The sequence below is a fragment of the Triturus cristatus genome, chromosome 6 (genome assembly GCF_964204655.1).
Source record: "Triturus cristatus chromosome 6, aTriCri1.1, whole genome shotgun sequence".
In the NCBI taxonomy this organism is placed as follows: domain Eukaryota; kingdom Metazoa; phylum Chordata; class Amphibia; order Caudata; family Salamandridae; genus Triturus; species Triturus cristatus.
Genome location: NC_140589.1, coordinates 814,781,931 through 814,809,595, shown reverse-complemented (window position 1 = coordinate 814,809,595; position 27,665 = coordinate 814,781,931). Strand labels below are relative to the sequence as shown.

The 27,665-nt window shown below is 44.6% G+C and overlaps 1 protein-coding gene across 5 annotated transcripts in view; it reads right to left on the bottom strand.

Annotated features, from left to right (window-relative positions):
- The window catches only part of CEP170 (centrosomal protein 170), a 428,342-nt gene that overhangs the window by 172,426 nt on the left and 228,251 nt on the right, over nucleotides 1-27,665 (bottom strand). For 3 of the 5 annotated variants that reach the window (XM_085611407.1, XM_085611409.1, XM_085611411.1), the window contains exon 10: nucleotides 15,757-15,909. The exons of the other annotated variants lie outside the window; for them this stretch is intronic. In XM_085611407.1, coding sequence (XP_085467533.1) covers nucleotides 15,757-15,909 — 153 coding nt within the window. The remainder of the gene's footprint in view (nucleotides 1-15,756; nucleotides 15,910-27,665) is intronic. 5 annotated transcript variants of the gene reach the window in all.

The following is a 27,665-nucleotide window of genomic DNA, read 5'->3' as shown; positions in this document are numbered from 1 at the left end:
TCAGTAACGCCTTACCTAGTAGAGACTATCTAGCAGCAGATTCCTTACTTTAGAATTATCCTCAGGCGTCATTCTGGATCTGGAAACATTTTCGTGAGCAGACTTCCTGTGCGCCCTTAGGTGGTGTTGCTCGGCTCAGCCTGGCGTCGTTCGCGCTGGTAGTGACGTGCGTGGTACTTATATAGGCACCACCACGGCGAGCTGACATGAGTTTCTTTTCTCAACTTTCCATGCCAAATGAAAGGAACTACGAAGTGAACTGACCAGTGGTGTGCGAAAACTAGGGCCCTGATTGGGGAAAAACCCGAAGTCTATAAATCCGTTTGCAGAACAGGGAGGATGGATGGGTCGGTAAGGAATCTGCAGCTAGATAGCGTATCTACCAGATAGGAGTTACTGAAGATAAGTAACTTGTTCATCTGATAGAGACTTCTGGCGGTAGATTCCTTACCTTAGGCGAGACACCCAGGCAATACCACATTGGAGGAGGGTCTGCAAAACAATTTCACAATAAAAAGTCCTGCAGGACTGAACAGGCAAAGTGCCCGTTTCTACGTACCTGACTATCCAGGTAGTAGTGCTTGTTAAACTTGTGCAGAGATGACCACATTGCTACCTGGCAGATGTCCAGGACCGAGACTCTACGTGCTAACGCAGTGGTCGCAGCATTGGCTCTAATTATATGAGCACGCAACCACCCTCAGGGTGTTGCTTTTTAGCCAATGCATAGCAGATTTTGATACAGCGCATGATCCATCAGGAGATGGTACGTTTCTGTACCACCTTCCCTTTCTGGGCTCCGACATACCCTAAAAAGAGTTGGTCATCCACCGAAACTCTTTTGGGCACTAATGGTCGAACGACAATGCTCTTTTAGCGTGAAGTCTTTGGACTCGCTCTTCTTTGGAGGAATGAGGCAGAGCGCAAAAGGTAGGCAGGGCAATGAACTGGCCTACATAAATGGGAGAGACCACCTTCCTTAGGAAAGAAGCTCTAGAGCGAAGGGCCAGCTTGTTTGGGAAGATGTTGAGGTACAGAGGCTTAGGTGGCAAAGTCTGGAGCTCAGTGACCCTCCAGGTAGATATTATTGCCACTAGAAAGGCCGTCTTGATAGTAAGGAGCGCACATTAGAAAATTAAATTTAGGTCCTACTGAGGTAAGATGAAGGGTGTCATGGAAACACGTGTTGAAGACCTTTCAGAAACCTACGTACAATAGGGAATTTGAAAAGAGATGGCTGACCTTGCAACCGCAGAAATGCCAAGATGGCAGAAAGATAGCCTTTTAAGGTGCATAAATCAGAGACCTGCTGGGCAAAAGAAAGAATAAACAGAAGTACCTAAGAAAAAGGAGCAGAAAGGATGTCAACCTGTTTTTCTGCCCACCATACCACAAACTTGCACAAATGGCAGGCTTATACCAGCTTGGTGGAGGGATGCCTGGCTGCCAAGATGACATTACAGACTTCAGGAGGGAGGTCCAAAGATGTCAACTGCTACTGCTCAATCTCCACGCATGAAGGGAGAGTGTTGCATGTTCGGGTGGAGAACCCTCCCCTGCTCCTGCGACAGAAGATTTTCCCAAAGGGAAATTCTGATCAGAGGAATGATGCCATTCTCAACAGTTCAGGATACCAGGCTCTCCAAGCCCAGTCCATAGCCATGAGGATGACTTGGGCCAGGTCACTCCTAATCTTCTTGAGAACTCTGGACAGGAGTGGTATGCGCAGAAAGGTATAAAGGAAGCCTGAGCTCCACTAGACAAAAAGGGTCTCCGAGCAAGAGCTGCTTTGGAAACACCAGCGTGCAAAACTGTTGACATTGCGTGTTCTTGGCAGTGGTGAACAGAGCTAACCAAGGTCCTCCCCACTGCTGAAAGAGACGTTACACCTCCTCCGGATGGACACACAATGTATGATCCAGTAGGCCCTTTGGCTGAGTTTGTTTGCTCTGGCAGGTGTTGAACCGCCAGAGAAACTCCCTAGCCATGTCCAGAGACGCAGGGCCTCTTGACAAAGGTTCAAGTACCCAACCTTCTCTGTTTGTTGCATTACCGCATGGATGTGGTGTTATCCATGAACACCTGCACTCGCCTTCCATTGAGTGAGGGTAAAAGGGGTTCGATGCTAGTCCGATTGCTCGGAGCTCTAACAGGTTCATGTGGTGTCTGGATTCCGCCATAGACCAGAGTCCTCTGATTTCCCTTCTCCCGGATGGCCGCCCCAGCCCAGGAGTGTCACATCTATTACTAATGTTAGCTCTGGTTGTGGAAGATGGAGGGGTCTGCCGCTGACCCAATCGCAGTTTGTTAACCATCACTGAAGATCTTTTGCAGTGCCCTCCGAGATCTGGAACATGTCTGAGAGATTACCATGACGCTGTGCCCACTGGCATTTCACATCCTATTGCAGAGCCCTCATATGCCAGCAGGCATGTGTCACAAGCAGGATGCAAGAGGGCATGAGGCCCAGAAAGCTCAGAGGCAGTCTCACGAGATCTAGGCTAGAGGCTGACACATCAGTATCAAACCTCAATATCCTGGACTGCCATTCTGGCGAATAGGCCTGAAGCTGCACTGTGTCCAGAACAGCTCCAATCAAAGGGAGAATCTGAGAAGGGGTCAGGTGTTGTCTGGCACATTGATTGTGAACCCCAGTGACTGCATGAGGCCCGCCGTAGTCTAAAGGTGTAGAAGAGTGTCTCGGCCAAGCCCGCCTTTAACAGCTAGTAGTCGTCATAGGGAAAGAGTAGCACCCCTGATCCCAGAAGATGAGCTGCAACCACTGCCATCTACTTGGTGAACACCTGAGGGGCGCCGGTAAGGCCAAAGGGGAGCACAGGACACAAAGTGCTCCTGACCTACCGTGAACCGCAGGTAATGTCAGTGGGCAGGCGGGACGGGGAAGTATGCGTTTTGCAAGTGCAACGCTGCCATGCAGTCTCCTGGGTCCAGGGAAGACACACCTTGAGCGATATTCTAAATTTCTCCTTTTTCAGGACGAAATTCAGATGGCGCAGGCCTACGTCCTTTTTGGGCACCAGAAAGTAGCAGGAATAGCAACCACAACCTACTTCTGATGCCAGCACACTCTATATGGCTCCCTTGGCCAAGAGATCCGCCCCTTCCTGGCAGAGTATGGCGATATGATCTTTTGTCAGCCTGTCGTAAGTGGGTGGAGGGATTTTCATGAAGGGAAGAGAGTAGCCCCTTTGGACAATCTGGAGAACCCAACGGTTGGATGTTATCGACCTCCTGCGGCACAGGTGGTGGCATATCCACCCTCCCAAAAGGTGCCCATGATGGTCGGAGGGCAAACAAAAGAGGCTTTATTGTCACGGACATTTGGGAGAGTGGTGGACGGGCCCGACCGCTGGCTTCTTGAACCACAGCGTCTGTGGGTACCACGTCTTCGGCCACACAGGGACTGGGTAGCTTGCTTGCTGTGGTGGCTGGGCAGGTAGAGACACAGCTGGAAGCCCCTTCTGTGGTCACGAAAGGAGCAAAAGGCAGACTGGGGTTGGCAGAGACCATGGAAAGTCCCAAGGACCTGACTGTAGCTATGCTGCCCACCTTGTCTCCAAAGAGACGGAAGCTATCAAAGGGCATGCCCGTGAGCGAGGACTGGACATCCTCCAAAAATCCAGAGGTTCTTAACTAGGAGTGGCGCTTAAGGACCACCAACGCTGAAACTGTTCTGCCTAGTGAGTTAGTTGTAACCAGCCCACAGCATATGGTAACCTAGCTGCAGCAACAGCTTGGGAGAGTATGGCTTGGGCTACTGCAAGACCATAGGCAGCACTTGCCCAACCGTGTCCTCAGCGAGTGGGCGTATCGGCCCAAAAGGTACGTGGTGTTAAACGACACCAATGTCAGGGTGGTGGAAGAAAATATCTTCTTTCCCAAGGTATCTAACCTCTTGGAATCCCAGGCCAGTGGAGTGGTAGGGAAGGCGCCAGGATTTAATTTGCAAGTGGAGGCTTGGCCAACAAATCTCTAAAGGGTGGGGTGAGGAAGTTGGGGTCCCCTGTGGCGGGGCGATGGCAGCGGGTAATTGTCAGTGGGCAATTGTCTAATTCACAGGAGCCCCTGTGCAGGGCTTGGACCAGGACCCAAGTAGGACGTCTGTGAGGGCTACATTAAAAAGGAGAAATCGTTTGGAAGGTGTGTCTCCCGGCTGAAGCACCTCAGTCAAGACGTTCCTCTTGACAGCAATGGAGGGAAGCTGAATGTCAAAGACCTTGGCCGTCCTCCTCACCATCAGTGCAAGGGATGCTCCTCCCTCCTCAGTAACAGTGGTAAGAGGAGAGACCAGGTCTGGGGAGGAGTCCAGTCCACTGGCATCCGCCAAATTCTCACACAAGTTGTCCTCATTGGGGTCTGGGGGCTTGTATTCTTAAGGTTATAGGGACCCCTACCAATCTTCCCCAAGTCCTACCCTGTTGGAATAGGTCTCAGGCTCTGGTTTGGTTGGAATGCCTCCAGTCGGCGCTGGTGCTGGCGTCAGACGACGCTAGGGACTCAGGCAGTGGGGCCAGTGCCAAGAAAGGTCGAGGTGGTCCACGGAGCCAAGGGGCCTGACTGGTGCCGACACCAAATACGCAGGCGGAAAACCGTAGGGCCCTCTCCAAAGCCTGCAGGGCCCAAGGGCACGCCAGCGGGACGGGCTACCCAAATTCAGGGATGCGTAGAGACTGCCTAGACGCAGGGTCAACCGTAAAGCCAGGCCTTGAATATTGATGTTCCCTTGGCTTGTCGGAGGACTTTGACTGGCGGGGCGAAGTCGAAGACCTCTTCGCTTTCTTCTGGTTTTTGTGGGACTGACCCGGACGGCTTCGACTGAGACTATGATCGATGGCTCAGCGACCGACCCAGGACCACCTTCTTGACCGGGATTGAGACCATCTTGGTGATGAACATCGAGCAGCATGGAGATTGAGGGACTGCTTCCTCAAGGCTTTGGGGTGTATGACACGACATTCAACACAGGTCTTGCTGTTGTAGTCGCGTTCAAGACACCAGAGGCTGATAAGGTGTGTATATGTCATCGACATTTGCAAAAACAACAGTTGATGGACAGAATGAAGAACAATGTCATACATTCACCCCAGTACAGAGATCTGGGCCTAAATCCATCGTTTTTTTGCTCACCATGCCGTTCCAGTTTGAACCCAGCCATATGCAAATCAGTCTTGACCCTGTGCCTCATGGGTACAGTCCAGCCCGAACTGCCAAGCCAGGTCCTCCCTGGACTGGAAACAAGCATCCTAGGACCGGTTTCGGGGTTTCACCCCTCTTCAGCCAGGATAGCTTGATTCCAGTGGCATGGAGAGCACGGGACCCACGTCTGGGCATACCCTTCCCACTCGGGGTGACAAATGCAAATACAACAGTTGATGGACAGAATGCAGAACAATGTTATACATTCACCCTAGTACAGAGAGCTGGGCCTAAATTCATCGTTTTTTTGCTCACCATGCCTTTCCAGTTTGAACCCAGCCATATGCAAATCAGTCTTGACCCTGTGCCTCTTTGGTACAGTCCAGCCCGAACTGCCAAGCCAGGTCCTCCCTGGACTGGAAACAAGCATCCTAGGACCGGTAGATGCTTGATTCCGGTCCAGGGAAGACATGGCTTGGCAGTTAGGGCTGGACTGTTCCCATGAGGCACAGGGTCAAGACTGATTTGCATATGGCCATGTCTGAACTGGGGTGGCATGGTGAGCAAAATAATAATGGATTAAACCCAGATCTGTGACTGGGGGTGAATGTTTTGCCAATGTGCAGCATTCCGTCCATCATCTTGTGTGTTTTGCTGTTCGCCCTATGTGGGAAGGGTATGCCCAGACGTGGGTCCTGTGCTCACTACACCACTGGAGTCAAGCTATCCTGGCTGAAGAGGGGTGAACCCCCGAAACCGGTCCTAGGATGCTTGATTCCGGTCCAGGGAAGACATGGATTGGCAGTTCGGGCTGGACTGTTCCCATGAGGCACAGGGTCAAGACTGATTTGCATATGGCCATGTTTGAACTGGGGTGGCGTGGTGAGCGAAATAACGATGGATTAAACCCAGATCTGTGACTGGGGGTGAATGTTTTGCCAATGTGCAACATTCCGTCTATTATCTTGTGTGTTTTGCTGTTCGCCCTATGTGGGAAGGGTATGCCCAGACGTGGGTTCTGTGCTCACTACACCACTGGAGTCAAGCTATCCTGGCTGAAGAGGGGTGAACCCCCAAAACCGGTCCTAGGATGCTTGATTCCGGTCCAGGGAAGACATGGATTGGCAGTTCGGGCTGGACTGTTCCCATGAGGCACAGGGTCAAGACTGATTTGCATATGGCCATGTTTGAACTGGGGTGGCGTGGTGAGCGAAATAACGATGGATTAAACCCAGATCTGTGACTGGGGGTGAATGTTTTGCCAATGTGCAACATTCCGTCCATCATCTTGTGTGTTTTGCTGTTCGCCCTATGTGGGAAGGGTATGCCCAGACGTGGGTCCCGTGCTCACTACGCCACTGGAGTCAAGCTATCCTGGCTGAAGAGGGGTGAAACCCCGAAACCGGTTCTAGGATGCTTGATTCCGGTCCAGGGAAGACATGGCTTGGCAGTTCGGGCTGGACTGTTCCCATGAGGCACAGGGTCAAGACCGATTTGCATATGGCCATGCCTGAACTGGGGTGGCGTGGTGAGCAAAATAACGATGGATTAAACCCAGATCTGTGACTGGGGGTGAAAGTTTTGCCAATGTGCAACATTCCGTCCATCATCTTGTGTGTTTTGCTGTTCGCCCTATGTGGGAAGGGTATGCCCAGACGTGGGTTCTGTGCTCACTACACCACTGGAGTCAAGCTATCCTGGCTGATGAGGGGTGAACCCCCGAAACCGGTCCTAGGATGCTTGATTCCGGTCCAGGGAAGACATGGATTGGCAGTTCGGGCTGGACTGTTCAAATGAGGCACAGGGTTAAGACTGATTTGCATATGGCCATGTCTGAACTGGGGTGGCGTGGTGAGCAAAATAACGATGGATTAAACCCAGATCTGTGACTGGGGGTGAATGTTTTGCCAATGTGCAACATTCTGTCCATCATCTTGTGTGTTTTGCTGTTCGCCCTATGTGGGAAGGGTATGCCCAGACGTGGGTCCCGTGCTCACTACGCCACTGGAGTCAAGCTATCCTGGCTGAAGAGGGCTGAAACCCCGAAACCTGTTCTAGGATGCTTGATTCCGGTCCAGGGAAGACATGGCTTGGCAGTTCGGGCTGGACTGTTCCCATGAGGCACAGGGTCAAGACTGATTTGCATATGGCCATGTCTGAACTGGGGTGGCGTGGTGAGCAAAATAACGATGGATTAAACCCAGATCTGTGACTGGGGGTGAATGTTTTGCCAATGTGCAACATTCCGTCCATCATGTTGTGTGTTTTGCTGTTCGCCCTATGTGGGAAGGGTATGCCCAGACGTGGGTCCCGTGCTCACTACGCCACTGGAGTTAAGCTATCCTGGCTGAAGAGGGGTGAAACCCCGAAACCGGTTCTAGGATGCTTGATTCCGGTCCAGGGAAGACATGGCTTGGCAGTTCGGGCTGGACTGTTCCCATGAGGCACAGGGTCAAGACTGATTTGCATATGGCCATGCCTGAACTGGGGTGGCGTGGTGAGCAAAATAACGATGGATTAAACCCAGATCTGTGACTGGGGGTGAATGTTTTGCCAATGTGCAACATTCCGTCCATCATCTTGTGTGTTTTGCTATGTCATCGCCATTTGCCAGTGACAGGCACTCGAGGGCTTAAAATGGGCCTCCCTTGCAGACTTCTCTCCCACACCAGGAGACACTGTCTCAAAAAAATCTTCAACAAAAGATCGAAAACGGTCAGTCAAAAAGTGATCTGCGCTGACTGGCATGGAAAGAAAAGAACTGACGTCAGCATGGGTTGGCGCCTATATAGGCACTGCGCACGTCACTTCCGGTGCCGACGACTCCACACGGAGCCGAATGATGCCACCTATCGGCGTGCAGGGGTACTGCTCATGAAAACATTTCAGGGTCCAGTCTGATGCCTGGGAATAATTCTAGGGTAAGGAATCTGCAGCTAGAAGTCTTTATCAGATATCAGTAGTTACCAGGCAAACTGAGATTACAAGTAATGCAGAAATAGCACACCACCGCCATTTTTTCCCTTACCTCCAGAGATTTCAGTATCAAAAAGTTGTCATAATGTGGAAAACTAGCCGAAAAGAATAAAAAAGTGTTGTGCATTAAGAGCAATTCCTTTGGTTATTCCCCATTCCACAACTTGTATTAGCTCTGTATTTATGCAATATGCAATTAAAAATACCACTATAGTAATCCGTAAATTCTGGGTGCCAAATTATCTCATTGGTAAAACCTGATGCATGTGTAACAAGGAATTACTGTTTTAGTCTTTAAAGGCATCTACTCGCAACAGCAAAGAACTGAGCAAGAACTATAAAAGTGTGCCTCTAGGTTCAGTGGGGAGAATCAAAAGTTGAGGAACTATGCAAACCAGCACTGATAAAGGAAACAATTTTGATATTCATCTAGTGCCAACATACATCTAGGCAAAAATGTAAATTGATCGTACACAAACATGCACAAATTCATACAGATCATGTGCTCAGTTTAGCACAGCAATAGACACCCATTGCACAGACTCCCAGACATATCTGCATTCATGTACAAAAAACATTAGATTTACAAGTACATACTTCAAAGGCAGAACAAGGCTCAAAGTTATAGAGTTCCCTAAGCATTTGCCACGTTTGGCAACAACACATCCATGTCATAGTATATACAAATCTTGCTCTACAACAAAACACTAGGCAACTCTCATGGCACCCTCATGCACACAATAAGCATCCAAGCCTTATAGTTGGCAGCGCTAGTTACCTCGAAGGTATATTCATTCGGGTTATACACATACCTCACACTATGCTAAGTGTACAAAGTAGACAAGTTCTAATTCCGCCGTGCACACCACCCAGATATAGTTGTCTTTGCCGCTTAGCAACAGTTATAAACTATCACCACTCTAAATATCAGCTACCATTAAGTTAATTCAAATGTATCCAAATTGTAGTGGAGAAGTGTGGCTCAATGATTAGAGCGGCAGACCCTGATGCAGAGGTCTAGCCCGGGACCAGGGTTCAATTCCCCGCCTCGGCGGGTCTTGGGCTAAAAAATTCCACGGACCTGATAATTCTCGCCTCGGTGCCTATTCCAATCATGGAGTCCCACTCTGCAACTCTGGGCAATAGCTTGCTTAATCTCCACAACGGCCCCCACAACGCTAAGGATGCCTGGCCTCCACCTTGGGGGTACCCAGGAGTGGACGCCTCACAGGGAAAGCCAGGATGGGTTCCACAGCGGTATTCGTACAAGCGCCTTGAGACCCTTGCGGGTGAGTAGTGCGCTATACAAGTATCAAATTTACATTTACAAATTTACATTTAATGTATCTCAATCATGTGTGTCAAAAAAGGCTTCAACATAATGGGTAAATATGACTCGAAACATAACAGCGACCTGTAGCAGAGCAATGGATAACTGCACACCCCAGAAAAATGAAACAAAAGGCAAGAAACTTGGCACACACATCTACAACCATAATGCTCCACACAGATCTATAACAAGATCTAGCTAGCCACAATACAATAGAATCCATCAATAAACAATACATTAATCTATTCTAACCTCATCAACACCTATTCAATACCACTGCCCTCTAAACAATAGGAAACACACCTGGAATGCAACATGTATCTCAGAATCATAATAGAAGCCCAGATTCTAATAACACTGAGGGCCTATAAAAAATAAGCATTTGCAAAGCAATTGGTCTTACATTTGAGAGAGTTAGAGCTAAAAGCCTTTTAAATGTCAATGTCTTTTACCCACGTGTTTTGGTTTGGAATGGAGTGGATGTATGTGGTTCAGAGTGTAATTATGTGGGTTGAATTAGAATTGCTAGTAGTGGAATTGTGTGGGGTGAAATGGTGTGGAGTGCAGTGTATTTGTGTAGTGTAATTATGTGGCATGGTGAACAGATAAGGGTGATAGCTGCACAGAATGGATGGAAAGGAAGATATAGAGGGATAGGTCGTTTGTGCACGAAGTGGTGAATGAACTCCAGACAGATCAGCAAAATGAGTGTGTGAGAAAGAGATAAAGAGGAGAGTAGGATACAGATGCATAAAAACTGTGTACACAGAAGACACCCCAAGAAGAGGAGCACATGTGTTTGAGGGACGGAATCTTGAAAAAGAACAAGAAAGAAACTTTGCTGGAAGAGTTGAAATGAACCAATATACGAGAAGTGGGAGGAGTCCTTCAGAAAGCAAGAGAGAGGTGTGAGGGAGAATATGACAGAGGGAGGAACGAGTGGGAGGGAAACCCAGACGAGTGGGGAGTAAGCAAAAGGTGGACCAGTGCCCAGCGTGAGAAGGCACAGGAAGGTAGCATGTGTGAGCAGGCAGTATAGATAGGAGAAAGTGAGTGTGAGGAAGGATGAGCGAGGGAAGTGGAATTGTAAGATGAACGGGAGCAGTGGGAGTGTGAGGGAGAAATGAGAGGAGCAGTGGGTGTGTGGGGACGAGATGATAGGGCTGGTGGAAGTGCGATACAGAGATGGGTTGCATTGGAATTGTTTATTGTGGAATTGTGTGATTGTGTGGTGTGGAGTTGTGTAGTGAAATTATGTGGAATGGTTTGTTGTGGAATTATGTGAAAAGTAATTAGATGGTATTAACTGTAGTGGAATTATGTGGAGTGATATTGTATGTTAGGAGTTAATTATTGTGTGTTAAAGAGTGGCATGTTGTGGTGTGCCGTGAAATTTGGAGGTATGTTTTTGAAATCTGTGGTGTGTACTGGAGGTATTTGGTGTGTTGCGGAATTGTGTTGTGCAGTTAAAATATGTAGTTTAGTGTAGAATTATGTGGTGTGTATTGGATTGCCTCTGTAATTCACTGTTCCTTCTCCATAAAAAGAAATTGTTTTGAAAGGGCCGCATTTTACATTACAGCCCCTTGGTTGTGCGTTAGAACAAATGAAAAGAATGTATTTATTGCCAGCCTTATTTGCACGTCTCTCATTTCCAAAGGTAGTTGCTTCAACCTTCCAGAGCCAAGCTTGAAATGAGGCTTTCTTGTTTTTGGTTTTATGCCTTTGTAGTAATATGTTTCCATGGGTGCAGTGGTTGCTTTCGTTGATGCGTGCATGTGGTATATGTGCATGTGAGATTTGTTTTAGGATGTGTGTTGTGTGGTCAGTTGGTGTGGTAACTTTGTGTCCAGTGGATGGGGGTGGGGGTGTAGTACATTATAAGTATGGGGAGTGATGTGCCGCAGATGTGGGAGGGGAGGATGCCCCAGTGTGCCAGTCTGTGTTTGTGATGAATGTGTGCACTTTCCTGCATTGGTGTTTTGAGGTCCGGCAAAGGTCAAAGTGTAGTGCTGTATGTTAGACAGTTTGACTATCCCTTGAGAGGAGAGCCCATAGAGTGAGGGCTCCCAGTCCCCCTAAGAACTAGGCCAGCCTCGGAGGTCCAAGGATGGGGGGCTAGGGGGCTGGCCCCCTCATATATTAACTTGTCCCTTTATGGGGCTCTTGTCATCCACCCCTCCTGCCTATCATGGCCCTTGTCCCAAGCTAAAGCATGAAATGACCGGAGGAGTTGTACGGGGTCAGGACAGGCTTTCATGTGGTAATGGCGCTGCTGATGACCCATCGGTGACTGACGATGGACCTTAAAGAGCTGTTCACAGCCCATTAAATGCTTGTTTGTAGGTCACCGGCAGAATGTGGGGGCGGGCAGCTGGTTTCTGCCCATCTTGTGCTACCATACCTCCGGACCAATCTGCTCCTTTTGTTTGCCTCCTGCCTGAAAGATGACAGATGGGAGGTTTACATGAGCGCTGTGGGTATTACAGCCATTTCCTTACCTGTCCTCCCTGCTGATAGTGCTGCTGCACAACCAGCGCTGTCCAGGCTCCCCACTGTCCACCTTTCTTCCCCTTGAGACAGGCCTCAGCACAGAGAGCACCAGGAAACACTATAAAGGGCAAAAAGGTTGAGGCAAAAAAAGGAGCAATCAATGCCACATAATAGCGACATTAACAGCCAATTCATAGCACAGAGCTTTATTGGCATGACAAATCTAAACTTTAATGTCTGGGACAACAGCGAAGCGGTCGTGCTGCTTGTCTGCATAGATCCAGTTGGGCACATGCTGCTGCAGTGCCAGAGGGCGAAATGAGGCCTAATGGAGAGAAGCTCGGTCTCTGAAATGGAGAGATCTGGGCTGTAATCATGGCGTCCTCACTAATAGAACATATGATTCTGGGTAGATCCATTTATCTACCTGTACTTTATTTCCCCTACCCATTAAACTGAGTCAGTTCTGTAACTAGTGACATATTAATCCTCCTATATAAACAATCCTCTCCGTTCCCTTCTGCATTACCCATCTTTCTAAAGAAGCCAATAAGATACCTCAGTGAGCTAAGTGCTTGCTCCTTAGATCTGCTTGTACTGTACAATCACCTGCTCAATATTCAACAGGTATGGCTCAGCCTAGAGTCATTCAGAGTATGATGTATCGAATGCCATTTAGATGCGCAATCCAAACACTTGCTAGTTACAGTACTGTGAAGCTGTTGACTGCAGTATAGAGCTCTAATTATAACAAAATCTATGTTGTAAGGTGTACTTTCTCTCATTCATTGTCAAACACACACAATGTCAAACAAAACGGATAGAACCGACCTACAGGCATGGTCGGCTGAGTTGCGGCCTCTGTGTGGCTGAAGGGGGCCTAGGAAGCAGGCTCTGCCACCGAAGTTTGCTTCAGGCACGAGGCCGTCTACTCCCTCCCACTCAGCCAATATTAACAACCCTGTTTACAGGGCATCTAAAAACAAGAGCTTGCAGGCTGGAAATTAGCGCAGTAACAAAATGCACTCTCCTTGAGTCCTCAGTAAGCGGGGGGGGGGCATAACATAGAGGTGCCGACTTAGGAACTGGGGAACAGGGTTAGGGTCCCGACCAGCTCTCCGGTGTCTACTATATAAAAAAGAGTAGCAATGGCGATTTGAGACAGAATTCAACAAAATTTCAAATACCTAAATGCCGATCCGGCAATGGTTGAACTCCTTTCAAATTAAGTGTACAGGAAGTGTACAGGATCGGGTGAACGTACGGTTAAAAGAAAAGACCACATTAAAAAATAAGCATGGCAAATGAAGTGGCCGGGAACCTTTCAGCACGCACAAAATAAAACACGAATGAGCAGAGGCAGGCCAACAAAGAAAAAGTGCTCAAAGTACCCTAAAAATAACATGAAAAGTAAGAGCACATGTAACAGGGGCAGTTCACATGGAATGTTACAAGAGAATGCATATTAACCAAAGAAAAGAAGGCATTTAGGAAGGACAGTAAAAGGAGCCCATTAAAAACAGGGGTGGTGCTTAAGGCCCTTCTTTTAGATACAGCAGTCTCGAAGAGACAGAGCACGCGCTGCCTAGGGAGACCTAAAAACGTTGGAAGTGTTACATAAATGGCCATAATATACATTTCACAGGCACATGTGGAGTCTCATAAAATACGTTTTTCAATGACCCATCATGAAAAAATATTGAACTTTACTGAAAGTTAATACTTGCTGCAGTTAGTGAATAAAAATTAAATGCACAAAGACTTTCATGGGTAAGGTCTAACTTCAATGATTTATGTTGGGGTGCTTTTTCTACCATCACCACCAATAAAAGCAGCAGATGCACATCAGTTTGGTTAATTATCAAAAGACATGATCTGACTGCCTTCCATAGTGCCACAGACGTCACAGGGTTGTGATTTGTCAGATGGAAAAAAATCTTCCACTTTGAAGGGAAAAATGTCAAAGTGAACCATAACCTAACATGGAAATCCCACACTATTAGTGTTGATCATTTGAACCGAAATATGCAATTTTAAGGCATAAAAAAAGGACTTCATGTCAATCTCTGAAATGAGTACCTTTGTGAAAGTCAATTTTATTTTTCACAATGGGCCTGCAGTCACTTCAACTATTCCTTAGCGGTTACAGAAGATTTCACCAGCTGGCCTGGAAATGTACCAAAAATGATGATTGGGATGACACTCAGACTTGAACACAGGCACAATATCTTGAAGTATAATTCTGTTATGATAACTTGTAGAAATTCCACCAGTCATACTAAGGAAGGCGTTTGTATGTTTTGCCCACTACTTAGAATTCATGAAACACAGACAACCACAAGTGTAATTTCTCAGAACTACAATTTTTCTGTTCATCCCAATTAAATGAGTTTCTAAGCATTTTAAGGAAAAAAACACAGGTTTTAGTGCTACGCAAACCATATAGACTGACAAAGTCAAAACAAAAGGCCAAACCTTTCTATAACCACTTGAAACAAATCTCTCTCGTTGTGATTTTTCTATTCAGATTCACTACAGTCAACCAACAAATAGTCAGGTTACCAAAACTATCAACAAACAAACAGAAGTTCAATCTTTCAAAACACCATTGGCATCATCTTGAAGCTTTTGGCCCTCAAAATACTCGTGATTTCGGCATATGCCATGAAGATAAAAGAATCCTCAACTTGATTATTAGTTCTTGCACTCAATAAGGCGTAAATATTGACGTGTTATGTAAACCCATGTTTAAATGTCCTTCAACTGTTTGTTATGTGCTCAGCTCGTATGCCTTCCCCTTCCAAATGAAAACGTTGTAATTTTTGGGAAAGATGATGACTTCAGGATGATTATTTTGCTTAGTTTAATGCCTATTGAATAGCTGATTTAGAGACAAAGTTTTTTCAGACTTGCCCCATTAATGTGGACCTTGTTAGGATGACAATGTTCACCATTAAATGACTGTCTTTGAAGAGACTGCTGTTTCAAGCCAGCAGTTTGTTTTAGACTAGGGGGGGTCCTGCAATCCCACTTTCTATAGAAAAATCATGTATAGGTTCAATATAGTGTGTGAGGTAAAAGTAGTCTCCTCCTCTTTGACATGCTTTCTTCCAACCCATCAGAGCTGTTTATTTGGCAGCAATGCACCAAGATTCAAGCGTCCCATCACAATTTAGGAGTTGCCGTAAATTTAAAGAAGACTGTATGTGGCACTGGTTACTGGAGTAAAATAGCCTCACTGTCCCCTCTCAACATACTTTAAGAGGTTTGCATTTTCTCATGTTTAATAAGAGTGGAAGATGTAGGAGTCAAATGGCATTGCATTACAGAAAATATTACCTAGGTTTTAAGAGCAAACACAAGAGTCCTTAACACGAATGATCACTTAAGACTTAAATATGTGTTTGGCTTGTGAGCATTTAACACACAGTAAAACACAATATTGTTTATAGTACTTAAAAGAAACCTGTATTGTTCTTTAGTGATACTGTAAGAGAAACCAAACTTAAGTGTTTTCGTTTTGAGGTCTGATCAGACAAAGCAACATCCCCACTCTTCAACTCGCATTTTTGTCACTGTAGACAAGCATCCACTAATTTATACCAGAAGTTATCAACTTGGATGCATGTCTCTAATAAGGTCAAATGGAAACCTCATCAATTTATTGAATAGCTAGGATCAGCTTTACTTAAAATAAACAGGAGTTTATTAGTCTTGGTATGTCTCGTAGACACAGAGGTTCATCATTGGTTTTTTTTCATAATAAAAATAAAACATTAGATCCATCAAATAAAGTCTACCTCTGAGTCAAGATATCCAGCTGTACCCTGCTGTGGCCTGTCCCCTTCAAACAATGCTGAAGAGGAATTTACAGTCCAATCTTTAAACACTTGGTTCTGATCTTCCTTCATAACAGGATTACAATAATTGCGGCTGCTGTCCACGCCAAAGACCTGAAAACATAGCAAATCATCACAAAAATTAACCTGATTCCTTCCAGGAAAAAATATCATTCATATAATAATTTGAAGCATCTGCACTATCAAAATACTACAAAAAGACTGCCTCCTCTAGCTTTCTCCAAGTGGTCTCAATCAGGGCACCACTTTGCCTAATACATTACAGTTTTTGCAAAGTACCCATTAAGTAGTAAATACAACTGAGGACAGTTTAGAAAACCATTTAAGAATTTCTCTGAAATCTAAACCAGAGAACTGATAATTTGCAATGGTTTTAATTAAGGCCATTAATACTTAAACCTGAGATTAATAAAATTCACAATATTAGGGCTCGGTTCACAAAGGATGTGTAAGGTAGGGGAGAGACCTGAAATATATGGGTTTAATTATCAGAGGAGTACTCCTGTAAATCTAAGACAGTTGTAATTCCAGGAATGGGTGCAGGTGCCAAGTTCAGGCATGCTTTTCCCAGGAATGCCCCCTTTCAAACAAATGGACATAAATGCACTTTGCCAGGGTAAAATCCTACGAATCCTAATTCAGTGAATCAGTGTGTGAAATCTTCCTTGCAAACTGCTGTTATGTGCACCTGAGGTACCAAAAACTTCGTGAATCAGCACTTAGGAGATATTCTAACATTTTTACTCTACCTCTCATGCAAAAGGAAATTGTGTTGCACCCGGCATTGGACAGATAAACTAATGAGCTAATAATGTGACAAATTATACTGTAATTCAAAGAAAAAAATCATAACAGTAATAATGAATCCATCCAGTCACACACCCTGCATAAATAGAAAAGATCTGAAGATGTTTCTTTTATAGCTGGCTGTGGCAAAGACAGGTAAGAACCAGCTTTTTACATATAGTACACATCTCACAATATAGTGATCTATTACCTTCCATAAGAAGAAAATGGACCAAAACTAAAGATGTAAAATAAAAATATTTACTATCATTACAGCAGCATAACCTAACAAAATTAAAAATAAATATTCGATCTTGTTGTGACATTACTTATAAAGTTTTGGTAGTAGAGTTGCTAAAACCAGGTATGAAAAGTCTTCATGTCTGCTCATGCGCAACAAAGACTTCCTCTTCTGTAGAAGTCAACTTCAACTATTCACTTCAGAAGTCAATCACTATTTAATACACTATTAGAATGGTTTTCTATGATTATTTTATATGGAAATGTAACTGACCGGGTTATAGATTCAGCTACTATGTTGGTATTTTAGTGGACATTATTGTGCTGCATTGGCTATAGAGAGGCAAGATTTGTATATGGTGTGCTCAGTAATAAACAATATAATGTTTACTTTCTAATAAGTTACGAGAGCATTAAACCAGACAAATTACAGGTCCCTTAAATTTCCTCCTTTCTAATGGATTTACAGCTTTACCTAGAAATACAAGTTTTACAATGATACCAAAAATGTTGCAACCAATTGCAAATACTGATATTATTCATATTAAGTACAGTTTCAAGACCAAGTAACCATATACATTCAACTTGATTTAAACTAAATTAGTAATTTATAAATCAAGCTGTGATTAAGGATGTTTCTTGCCAGCACTCTCTTTACTTCACTGATATTAATGTTCCTCTCTTCCCAAGTGCTCCCAGTTGGTTCAGCCCATCTCTTCTGTCTCATACACTCTATTTCAGTGCAACCCTTCTCAGTTTGTCATAACACATTTACAGTGACCAGGGATGTGGAATTCCTATAGCTCGATGCCCAGGACATATTGATTGGGGTCAAGGGCAACACGTTTTCATGTGTATTTTGTCCTTAGGACAAGTATGCCCAACCCCCTGCAGAACAAACCCTTTGGCTGTCAGTTTGCAGTACCAGATCCAGGGCCGGACTGGCCTTAGCAAGCACCGGGCTTTTCCCCGGTGGGCTGCCAGGCTGGCCGCCAGTTTTGGGCCCCTGGGGGGCCATTTTTGTTAGAGGGCCGTGTTTGCAGCGTAGCTGCAATATCGGCTCCTGTAACAAACTCGTCTGAAACCGGCCCTGGCAAGCAGCACGGCCGCACCCCCAACCCTCCAGGGGGTTAGCCGAGAGCACTTTGCCAGAGCCGGTTTTGGTTCCCAGTCCGGCCCTGACCACATTATGGATTAGGGAAGGGCACTGTCTGCAGTTAATATAATATTTTTGTTCATATGTTAATGCTGTTCAAACTTGTATTTATGGTTTATTAATTGACAGCATTTATATTAGGGTGAGCGCTCCAAGTAAATGTTGTAAGCTCTCACTGCACTACTGACTGCTGATGCCCATTTTTTACTACAATGAGAAATAAAGAACCTTGATGGACTCATTTATAAGGCATTGACTCCATTCCTGGTACACCTTCCACCTTCAAAGAATTGCACTACTGACAGTGGTTCCAGTATAAAAATGTGTTCACACGTTTTCAAAGTGTGGCACTATGAGGCTATGTATAATGCTCGCAGAATGATCTCTGATTTGATGCAAATATTTGCGGAAGCTTGAAAGCAAGATTCCACTAGGGGATTATTTTTCACAAACATGTGTTGATGGTTTTCTAAGATGGAGTCATATAGCCTCTTGAACACCGAGCACAACCGATTTACATATCAAGCACACACAGTGGAACCACACATATATTCACATCAAGCAAGACAAGTGATATACTTGAGGAAATAGACAATGTATCATAAAGGCTAGTGACTAGTAGGGGCAAATTTGTAATCTAAGATCAATCCACTCTTTAGTATCCACGGCAGTAAATCTACTCTCATGAGTTTTATACTCAATTCCAAGAAAGCAAGACCAGAAGGTAATCATCTGAACAAAGAGAAGGACTTACTGCTTTCTGGTTAATTATTGTGCATATTTAAACACCATGGTTAAAATTGTAAAAGTCAAGCCAGTGCTGAATTTGCTTCTTAACCGGAAGCCAATGGGTGCTTCTAAGATATCCAGATTGGTACTTCTGAAGGAGACCTATAAATATTCTTTACTTTCTGTATTCGGTCTAATATTTGTAAGGAGATGTATTTATACAACGCATTACTAAATCAAGCCCTGAAATAACCACCACATAGCAGCTTTCCTTAGATAAGAAAAATAACACCTTTTTTTTAGAATTGCTTCTGAAACAGAGACAATTTTAAAATAGGACCAAACCATGGGTTCAAACTCATTTAGAAACAAAGACACACACACAAGAAACAAAGACACACACACAAGACCCAAAGGCATTTTACCTAGTTTTCTTCAGGCAAGTAGAGCCAAAATAACTGCAGTCAAAGAAGTGAAGTCAGAAGAAATCACATATAGATGTTAAAAAAAAGAGCAAAAATGAACAATAATGGGAACCACCCCTATTCTGCTTAGCAATCTCCACCTTTCAACTTTTTGTATTCATTTAGCTATGCTATGAGAGAAGCATTTACAACAAGCATTAACAAATATAATGGGTAAGGTTGTATTATAGTTCTGTACTTTATAGCCGCAAGCTTGTGGTAAGCCTGTGAGAAGAACTGACAGCAAACAATACATTTACTGTGGAAATCAGGATAGACATGTTGTACTGCAGTTTTATAATACTTCTGACGCACTGTTGAGCAGTATTGGTACAGCACTGATGCTTTGATCTGGTAGCCGCAGATGTTGTAGGACTGTAGTGTGGTAGTACTACATTGCAACTTGGGCAGTGTTGTGACATAACTGCGGCTCTATACCGCAAATTGTGTCAATTCTGTCGGATAGTATTTTAAACAATCTAACAATGGAGTTGATGCCCATGCGCACTATCACCTAAAGGAGGAGACACATACCTTGTGACTGGATAGACTTCTTAGAAGAAAAACAAAGAGCAAATATCCGGACCCAACACTAGATGGCGATCTATGCACAGCATATGATCTATAGCTCATATGCCTCGAACATGTAGTTTTGTTGTTTGATCATGATGTACTAGTGTTTGAGTTGTGAAGTTGTGCAAAGTGTAGATTTTGTAGTTGCAATGCTACTGTAATAGTGTTACACTGGTGTAGAGTTGTGTTGCAGTTTCAGTATTGTTGCATTATTGATTTAGTGTAGTTGCAATGTTGTGTTTTTTAGGTATAGTGTTTTCCTCAGTCAGCAGCAAGTACAACATCAGGGACAGCAAAGCATGGAGACAGCAAGTGGTTCCAAAAGATACACTTTCTCACTGCACACTTCAAGGCAGCTGCATATGCACAGTGGTAGAGGTAACAAGAAGGCATAAGAAACCTTCCACAGCTTGTGACTTCATTATATTAGCTCACATATGCACAATTACAAAATATTTCAAAGGAATTAAAATGAAACTAGAGGCAAACCAACAATAACAAAGCAAATTATTTGGCTTTTGTTCAGTGAAAGTGATTATTTTCAGCATAACTACTATACATACAACACTTGCATTATGAGGAATAGAGGCCCAAGCTTTCTTAACACTCAAAACAAGCAACAGAAGTGCAGTGCTTCTATTTATTTATTCATCAGCAGTGCGAGCATCCTTACACAAAGATAATGGGCACAGATCAAACAGTAAGGGCAGGCTTTTTATCTACACACAGCAGACACAAAAGCAACGTACTAAGAGTAGTACAGGCAACACACACACACACACGCAACACACACACACACACACACACACACACACACACACACACACACACACACACACACACACACACACACACACACACACACACACACACACACACACACACACACACACACACACACACACACACACACACACACACACACACACACACACACACACACACACACACACACACACACACACACACACACACACACACACACACACACACCAAAAACTCATACACCAGCTCTAATACCAGATAAGTACAGTGCAAACAGACTGAACAGCTCCCTGAATTCAATCCATGCTACAGATGCACCTCTGTTTGTTCCTCTATTCAGCACTCCTTCCTTTTTCCACTTCAATTACTCCTCTCTGTGTTTCTTTTTAACTCTGCCTCCTATCTCATCACACCAGTGCATACTGTGTATTGGGCTGTGGGGAGGAGGAGAAGGGGAATGCTGCAAATGGACACGAGCGATTGTGTTACTATATTGAATCGCATGCCCTACTGCACCACAACAAAAAGTGCTTATGAGGTTCAGATTTTACTAGAGACAACCCCTGCAGAAAGAAATTACAGACCACCCTTACTAGACAGCGCAGTCTCAACTCAGCGCAAACTGCTGTGGCACGTCTGGAGTAGTAGAACCGAAAAAATGCACTTCTGAGCGTCAAAATAACAATGCTCCTTTCTAACAAAGAACATGCATGTTTGTTAGAGAAAATGTAAAAAATAAAAGATTATGCTTACAGAGGCAGAGCAGTCTTACTGTAGTTACTAACTCACAGATGAGGCAAGTTCCATTGTGCAGCCCTTCAAGACAGATACAACCTTATTGGTGTCAGAGACGAAACTTCCAAGACCTAGATCAGTAGTTCTCACATTTTTTACTTCTGGGGACTCCTGATTAATCATTACTGGAACCCTTCCCCCTATCATTATTGGAGTATGGCGAACCCCCACTGAGTCATGATATCTTCCTGAGGGCCCCAGCTTAAGCATTGTTGTTGGATTGGAATGCAAAACAAAACACAAAAAATACTGAAAAATACATTCAAACAAATACACAAATAATTACACATTTTATTTAATTTGCAAATCTCATATAAATAAAAAAAATCTAAATTGTCATTTTAGTATGAAGGTTAGAGCCTTTCTAATTTCAATTGAGAGCACTTATCATCCATACTATATTCGGTTTGATGCACTTACATTGCTCCCACAAATCAATCTGAGGATGCAAATTAAATTTTTAGTCTCCAATTTCAAATGCCTTCACATTTACAGTACGTTTTAAAATTTTCAATCATACATTTAGCTTCCTTTTTTATATACACTTTATTAATCTGTTGATAATATTTAATTTTCTAAGTAGTCGCGGACCACCTGTGTAGGCTTTGTGGACCCCCCGGGGTCTTCAGACCACAGGTTGGGAGCCACTGACCCAAGTGGTCAATTAACACTGGATTCTTCCACTTACACAAGTTCCTCTTATTTCCCATCAACATTGTCCAGCCATTGTGTCCTTTCCTTCCATTATTCACTCCTTCCCGACTCACACGTTCTGAAGCAATTGTTTTCCGTTGTATGGATGAGGGCGCTACAAAGAAGGTTTCCATCTACGGCCGTTATTAGCAAGGGCTGAAAAATATCTAGTTCTGCCGCAACAAAGAGGATCAAAACAGCAAAACATCCCCAAAAATGTTAATGTGGCAACTGTTGAATCCATTTCCTTCTGAAAAGGATTTGATGCAGTGTAAATGTGTTTAGATTTTTTAATTTTTTTATTTTCTACTTACTTAATCTACTCTCATATCACTGCTCTAACAGGACTGGGTCCTAGAGGATTAGATGTCAGTTCACTTTAATTCACCACAGAGGCAATGATCCTTTGATAAACCTTTCTCCACCGATAGGAGGGGGGGAATTAGGATGGCTAAAACTCACTGTTAGATGTCCAATGAGGACAAATAATTGATAGCCAACTCACAGGTTAGGTATCAAATTTATATACGCCACTCTCAAGACCATATTGTAAACATAAAGAATAGCAACCGGAAGTCACAACCTCCTTAAGAAGTTAGGATGAGTAAAGATTATACAACAATAACTCTGCAGTCACTACACAGAATAAAAGAAGCAATGCCTGATTTTCTCTCAGAGCTTACTGATTCTTCCTACAATGCATTTAAACCATTAATCACGATCAAATGATGAATCGACAAGACTCAATAATAGGCTCAGACAAATATTAGAGATGCAAAATTCATCATAAAATTGTTTAAGAAGCTCAGATATAAATAGACCAATTTTAATAATAGTGCTAAGCATTTAAGCGGGCATTCCTATCAACCATAGCCACACAATTACAGTGTCCAACCACCAAATAGGCAGAAGAATAATTCGTAGACTAACATCTTCAATTCTAAGTGGATAGAAAGGAGCAATTAGAGTGTATTAAGGATGAGTTCATTAGCATTGTCAGAATTTAAGGAAATAAGTAAAGTTCGGCAAACAGGCTCAGTCCGTAAGCCACCGACTGGAGCATAGACCAGGCAGTCCAAAGTTAGTTAAAAAAATCAAACAGCATCCAAGTCCGTAATGCAATGTAGTGCACTTCAAAAAGCATCTTAAAGAGTGTGAGAATGCATGTGCGCATCTTTCTTATAAGTTGTGTCTCAGTGTTTTTGCGCTGCCCTGCCTTTGGGGTTTTTTTTTTTTGTAAGTTCTTTGGTAAAGTCCTAGTGGCGTAGCATCACACCACCATCTAAAGACCATCACATGGCTATGGTTACATCATGTCACGTAAGATGATTGAAACATCAAGCTGATTTCCCATGCCTATAATGAGAAACAACATTTTGCAAGTCCACACAGGCCTAACGTTGCTAGGAAAGAAATACAAAGTTGCAGCTTACGGTCATAGCTAAAATTAAATTCCCACAGAAAAATGTTGTTGTGAACATTTGAAAAAATGATGAAATATGTCAAGAAACAGTAGTGTTCAAAATAAACAAGTTATATTACATTTTGCAACCAACGGTCCATTGTATTAAATCAAGGCAAAGGTCAACACCAGAGAAAAAACATCTCGAATAGAAGACCGTTAAGTTTGCATTCCACAGTTAAATGAATAACCCCTTTAACTTTACCTCAATTATAATGAAATTAAATATTTCACATAAAATGTAAAAATTTCACAAATTATTATTACATGGAAAAAACTATCGTTAGAAATATCCTACTACCACAAATACATGTTCACATCATTCATATAAATTAATGTTTTTCCAAAAACATATTTCTATTATCTTTTGAAGGTTTTCATAAACTATAATAACTCTAATATCATTCTGTAGAATAATGAGTTTATACTTCATTGTTTACACAATTTTGCCTCGTCTTTTCCAACTGGAGCATATTAGCAAAACGCATCAAAACAGTGGGCCACTTTATTTAGCATAAGCTCCATTAATAAGCATACGTATCATTAGTGCAACTTTGTTTATATGCATTAATATTACCCTATGTATGTTTTCTTCATCTCACATTTTAAAACACTTTTACAGTGCTTCTACAACAATTGTCTCTGTGTCCTGCATCACTGCATCTGTCCTGTGCAACAAATACTGTCAACTTTTCGTGTTTGTGTATTATGATTTTCAAAATCTCACTGTATCAGTATTTTAAAACATTTCCATAACCGAATCATATAAACACCATTAGAACGGAAAGCAATCATTACACCATAAGGAAACTCTAATTTCCCATGCACGAGAAGAAATGTCAAGGGTCGTCTATTTTATCACCGCGCATCTCATGCAGTGTAGTGCAACTGGAAGGTCTACCTTTGAAGGTGTGAATGTGTGTGGCAACTCGAATGCATTGGTATTAACATATAAGGATACACCAAGCATACACCAAAATGCACTTTGGCATGCATACAGAAAATTCAATACTATAGCACTCTGAGTGAAAAGTGCTCTAATGGCAGTTGTTAGAGTATACAGGTGATTTTTTGAAGAAGTGAGAAATCAAAAATCTAGAACAGCAGCAGGGAGGGCCCAAATAAAGGATGCTGAAGGTACCATGGTTATCAAATGAGTCACTAGAGAACGTTTATAGGTAAATAATATCACAAACTAGACAGTAAAGCAGCAGAGATCTAGCCACTACTGCTTTTCCACAACTGATCTGACAATAAGGGGTATCTCACAATGTTGCCTTAGTATTGACACCAAGATAAATACTGGCAATAAAAGAGGTGCAATGACTGACCAGAAGAGAAGAGGTCATGCTTGATTATCAAGATGGACGTTTGGAGCTTGCCTAGCCTCAGTTGGGCCTCCTTCGAGACACTAAATTTAACAATATCAACCCATGGCACTGTTTGGGCAGAACAGTGACTGCTACTCTCAATAATATGATCAAATCAAGTATCCACATATCCCATCGTTTGACTGAGTACCATTAAAGGTTCCAATCATTCTGTGTAGAAGGGAGTGTTTTTGGGCACCCCAACCTTGGCCTCGAAAGTACCGAAAAGCATACTCCGAGGGAGTACACGTGGTGGCGAGACCCAAAGACTGGGTGCTATCCGCCTTATCACCAAAGAGGCGTGTACCGTCAAAGGGCATGTCCAACAGGGTGTTCTGGACATCCCCAGAGAAGCCAGTAGTGCGGACCCAAGCTTAACGACAGAGCGCCACAGTTGTGGAAAGTGCCCTACCGAGAGAATCGGCCGTGTCAAGCCCACAACGAATAGTAAATTGCGCAGCATCTCTCCCCTCGGTAATGGCTTGGGAAAGAACCACCCGTGCTTCCGCAGGGCACTGAGGTAGCACCTGTGCCACAGTGTCCCACACAGAATGGGAATAGCGGCCTAGCAGGCATGCAGTATTCACCACCGGCAACCCAGAGCTGGCAGATGTGAAAATCTTTTTCCCAAATTGCTCCAGTTTCCTAGATTCCTTGTCCAGAGGAGCAGAAGGGAACGCACTTGGCGAGGCAGAAGCCTGGACAACCAGATTCTCAGGTGTCGGGTGTTGTGTGAGAAAGCTGGGGTCACCCGGAGCCGGGCGATGGCGGCGCGCCACACCCTTGTCCACAGGAACTCCTGTGTTAGGTTTAATCCAGGTGCCCAACAGGATATCAGTAAGCACTTCATTGAAGGGCAGTAACGGCTCCGCAGAGGAGGACTGCGGCTGCAGGACCTCAGTCAGGAGATTGGTCCTGATAGGTACAGAAGGGAGCTTGAGGTTAAGAGCCACAGCTGCCCGACCTAAAACCACTGAAAAAGTCCCAACCTCCTCCGTAGCCACGGAAGAAGGGGACAGAGTGCCACGGTGTGGAGAGAAATCCAGGTCCACTGGACCCTTCACATCGCCTTCCCACTCAGGCTCATCCTCGCATTGAGCTGAAAGAGGGTCCTCAGACCCTTCCCAGTATTCCCCTTCGTCCACCGGTTGCTGAAGGAGCTGGTAAGGACGAGGTGCCCTGGGAAACGGGATAAACTCCCCTCCAAGAAATGGAATGGGAGGGTAAGATACCAGTCCCGGGTAGGCACCATCCGGCGTCAGCAGCGGCGCCGCGCCCGGCATCGGCGCCGAAGCTGGAGCCGTCGCCCGGTCCGAGGCCGGGGCTGGTGGCACCGCAGGGTGAGGGGTAGAAAAAGAGCGACGACGCTTCTTCGACTTTTTATGACGTCGAGACTTACCTGTCCCCAATTCCGACGAGCGATGCTGATGGCTCCACGACCAGTCCCTTGACCTCCCACAACTTTCAGGCACGCTCCCGCAAAGCTTTCGGCGCCATGGCCCAGCAGTCGGGGCACACCTCGGGGTCATGGGCATGCCCCAAGCAAAAGAGACACAAGTCGTGAGGGTCCGACACCGACATGCTGCGGCGGCAGGCCCTACAGGACTTCTCTATTGCATCAGGAGTCAAGCAAACAACAAAAGAAGTTGTCAGAAACCAAGTTAAACTTTTAACTAGGGGTACCGCTTTCTCTCGGATCTGTGCTGCTGCGCAGAAAAAGAAAGAACTGACGTCAGCGCGCGTGGGCGCCTCTAAGTAGCTCTGACGACGTCATCTCGGCGGCAACGACGCCAGCGATGTACGCGGCGTCGTACGACAACGCCTACCAACGTGCAGTGGTACTGCTGACGAAAACTTTCCGGATCCAGTCTGACGCCTGGGGATATTCTAAGGTAAGGAATCTATCACTAACGTGTCTCTTTCAGATATACAAGCCAAAATCCTGGCGAATAGACTTGCTCCCCTGGTCGCAATAGCGGTGGGACCGGAGCAGGCAGGGTTTGTTCCAGGCCGAAGCATAACATATTTTGAGAACAGTATTTGGTACTATCCAACATGTAAAGACAGAGATCGAGGCAGCTGCTGTCTTCTTAGACGCCGAGAAGGCATTCGACTCTGTCGAATGTGCCTTCATGATGCAGGTATTGCGAAGAATCGGAGTGGGTGAGAATTTCCTCAAGATTTTGTCGGTTCTCTATCATAGACCAGTAGCCAGGGTTCGGGTGGGGGATGTGATTACTCAACCAAGTACGATATCAAGAGGCACACGGCAGGGCTGCCCTCTGTCCCCGCTGTTGTATGCCATGGTAGCGGAACCTCTGGCGCGTGCGTGCTGTGTGAATACCGTGGGCACAGAGGTATTTGCTTCCTAACTACAACCTCCTAGTATCTGCTTACGCAGATGACATGCTGCTGTATGTCAGAGTGCCGTGATCTAACCTAACAATGATAATTAATGAAGTGATAAGACTTGGGGGTGATTCTGGCCTTAAAATTAATTGGCTAAATCTACTGTAGTTCTGCTGAACACATCTACAAAGCAAGCCGCTCACAACTTCCCCCTGCGGTGGTACGCGGACCTGGTAGGGTGACCAACTGTCCATAAATTTCAAGGATCGCCCATTATTTGGGCCTCTTGTCCATTGTCGGTGAGGATTCTTTCACAGACACCTTTTGTCCATAATCTACGCCATTAGAGCGAGCTGTCACCCTGCAAGCAGCTGAAGAGTTCTTTAACTCTCACTGCAGGGGCCAGCTTGCGCACCTGCTGTGATCTTAATGGCCTGCAGCAGCCCCACCCTGAGTCGGTGCAACCA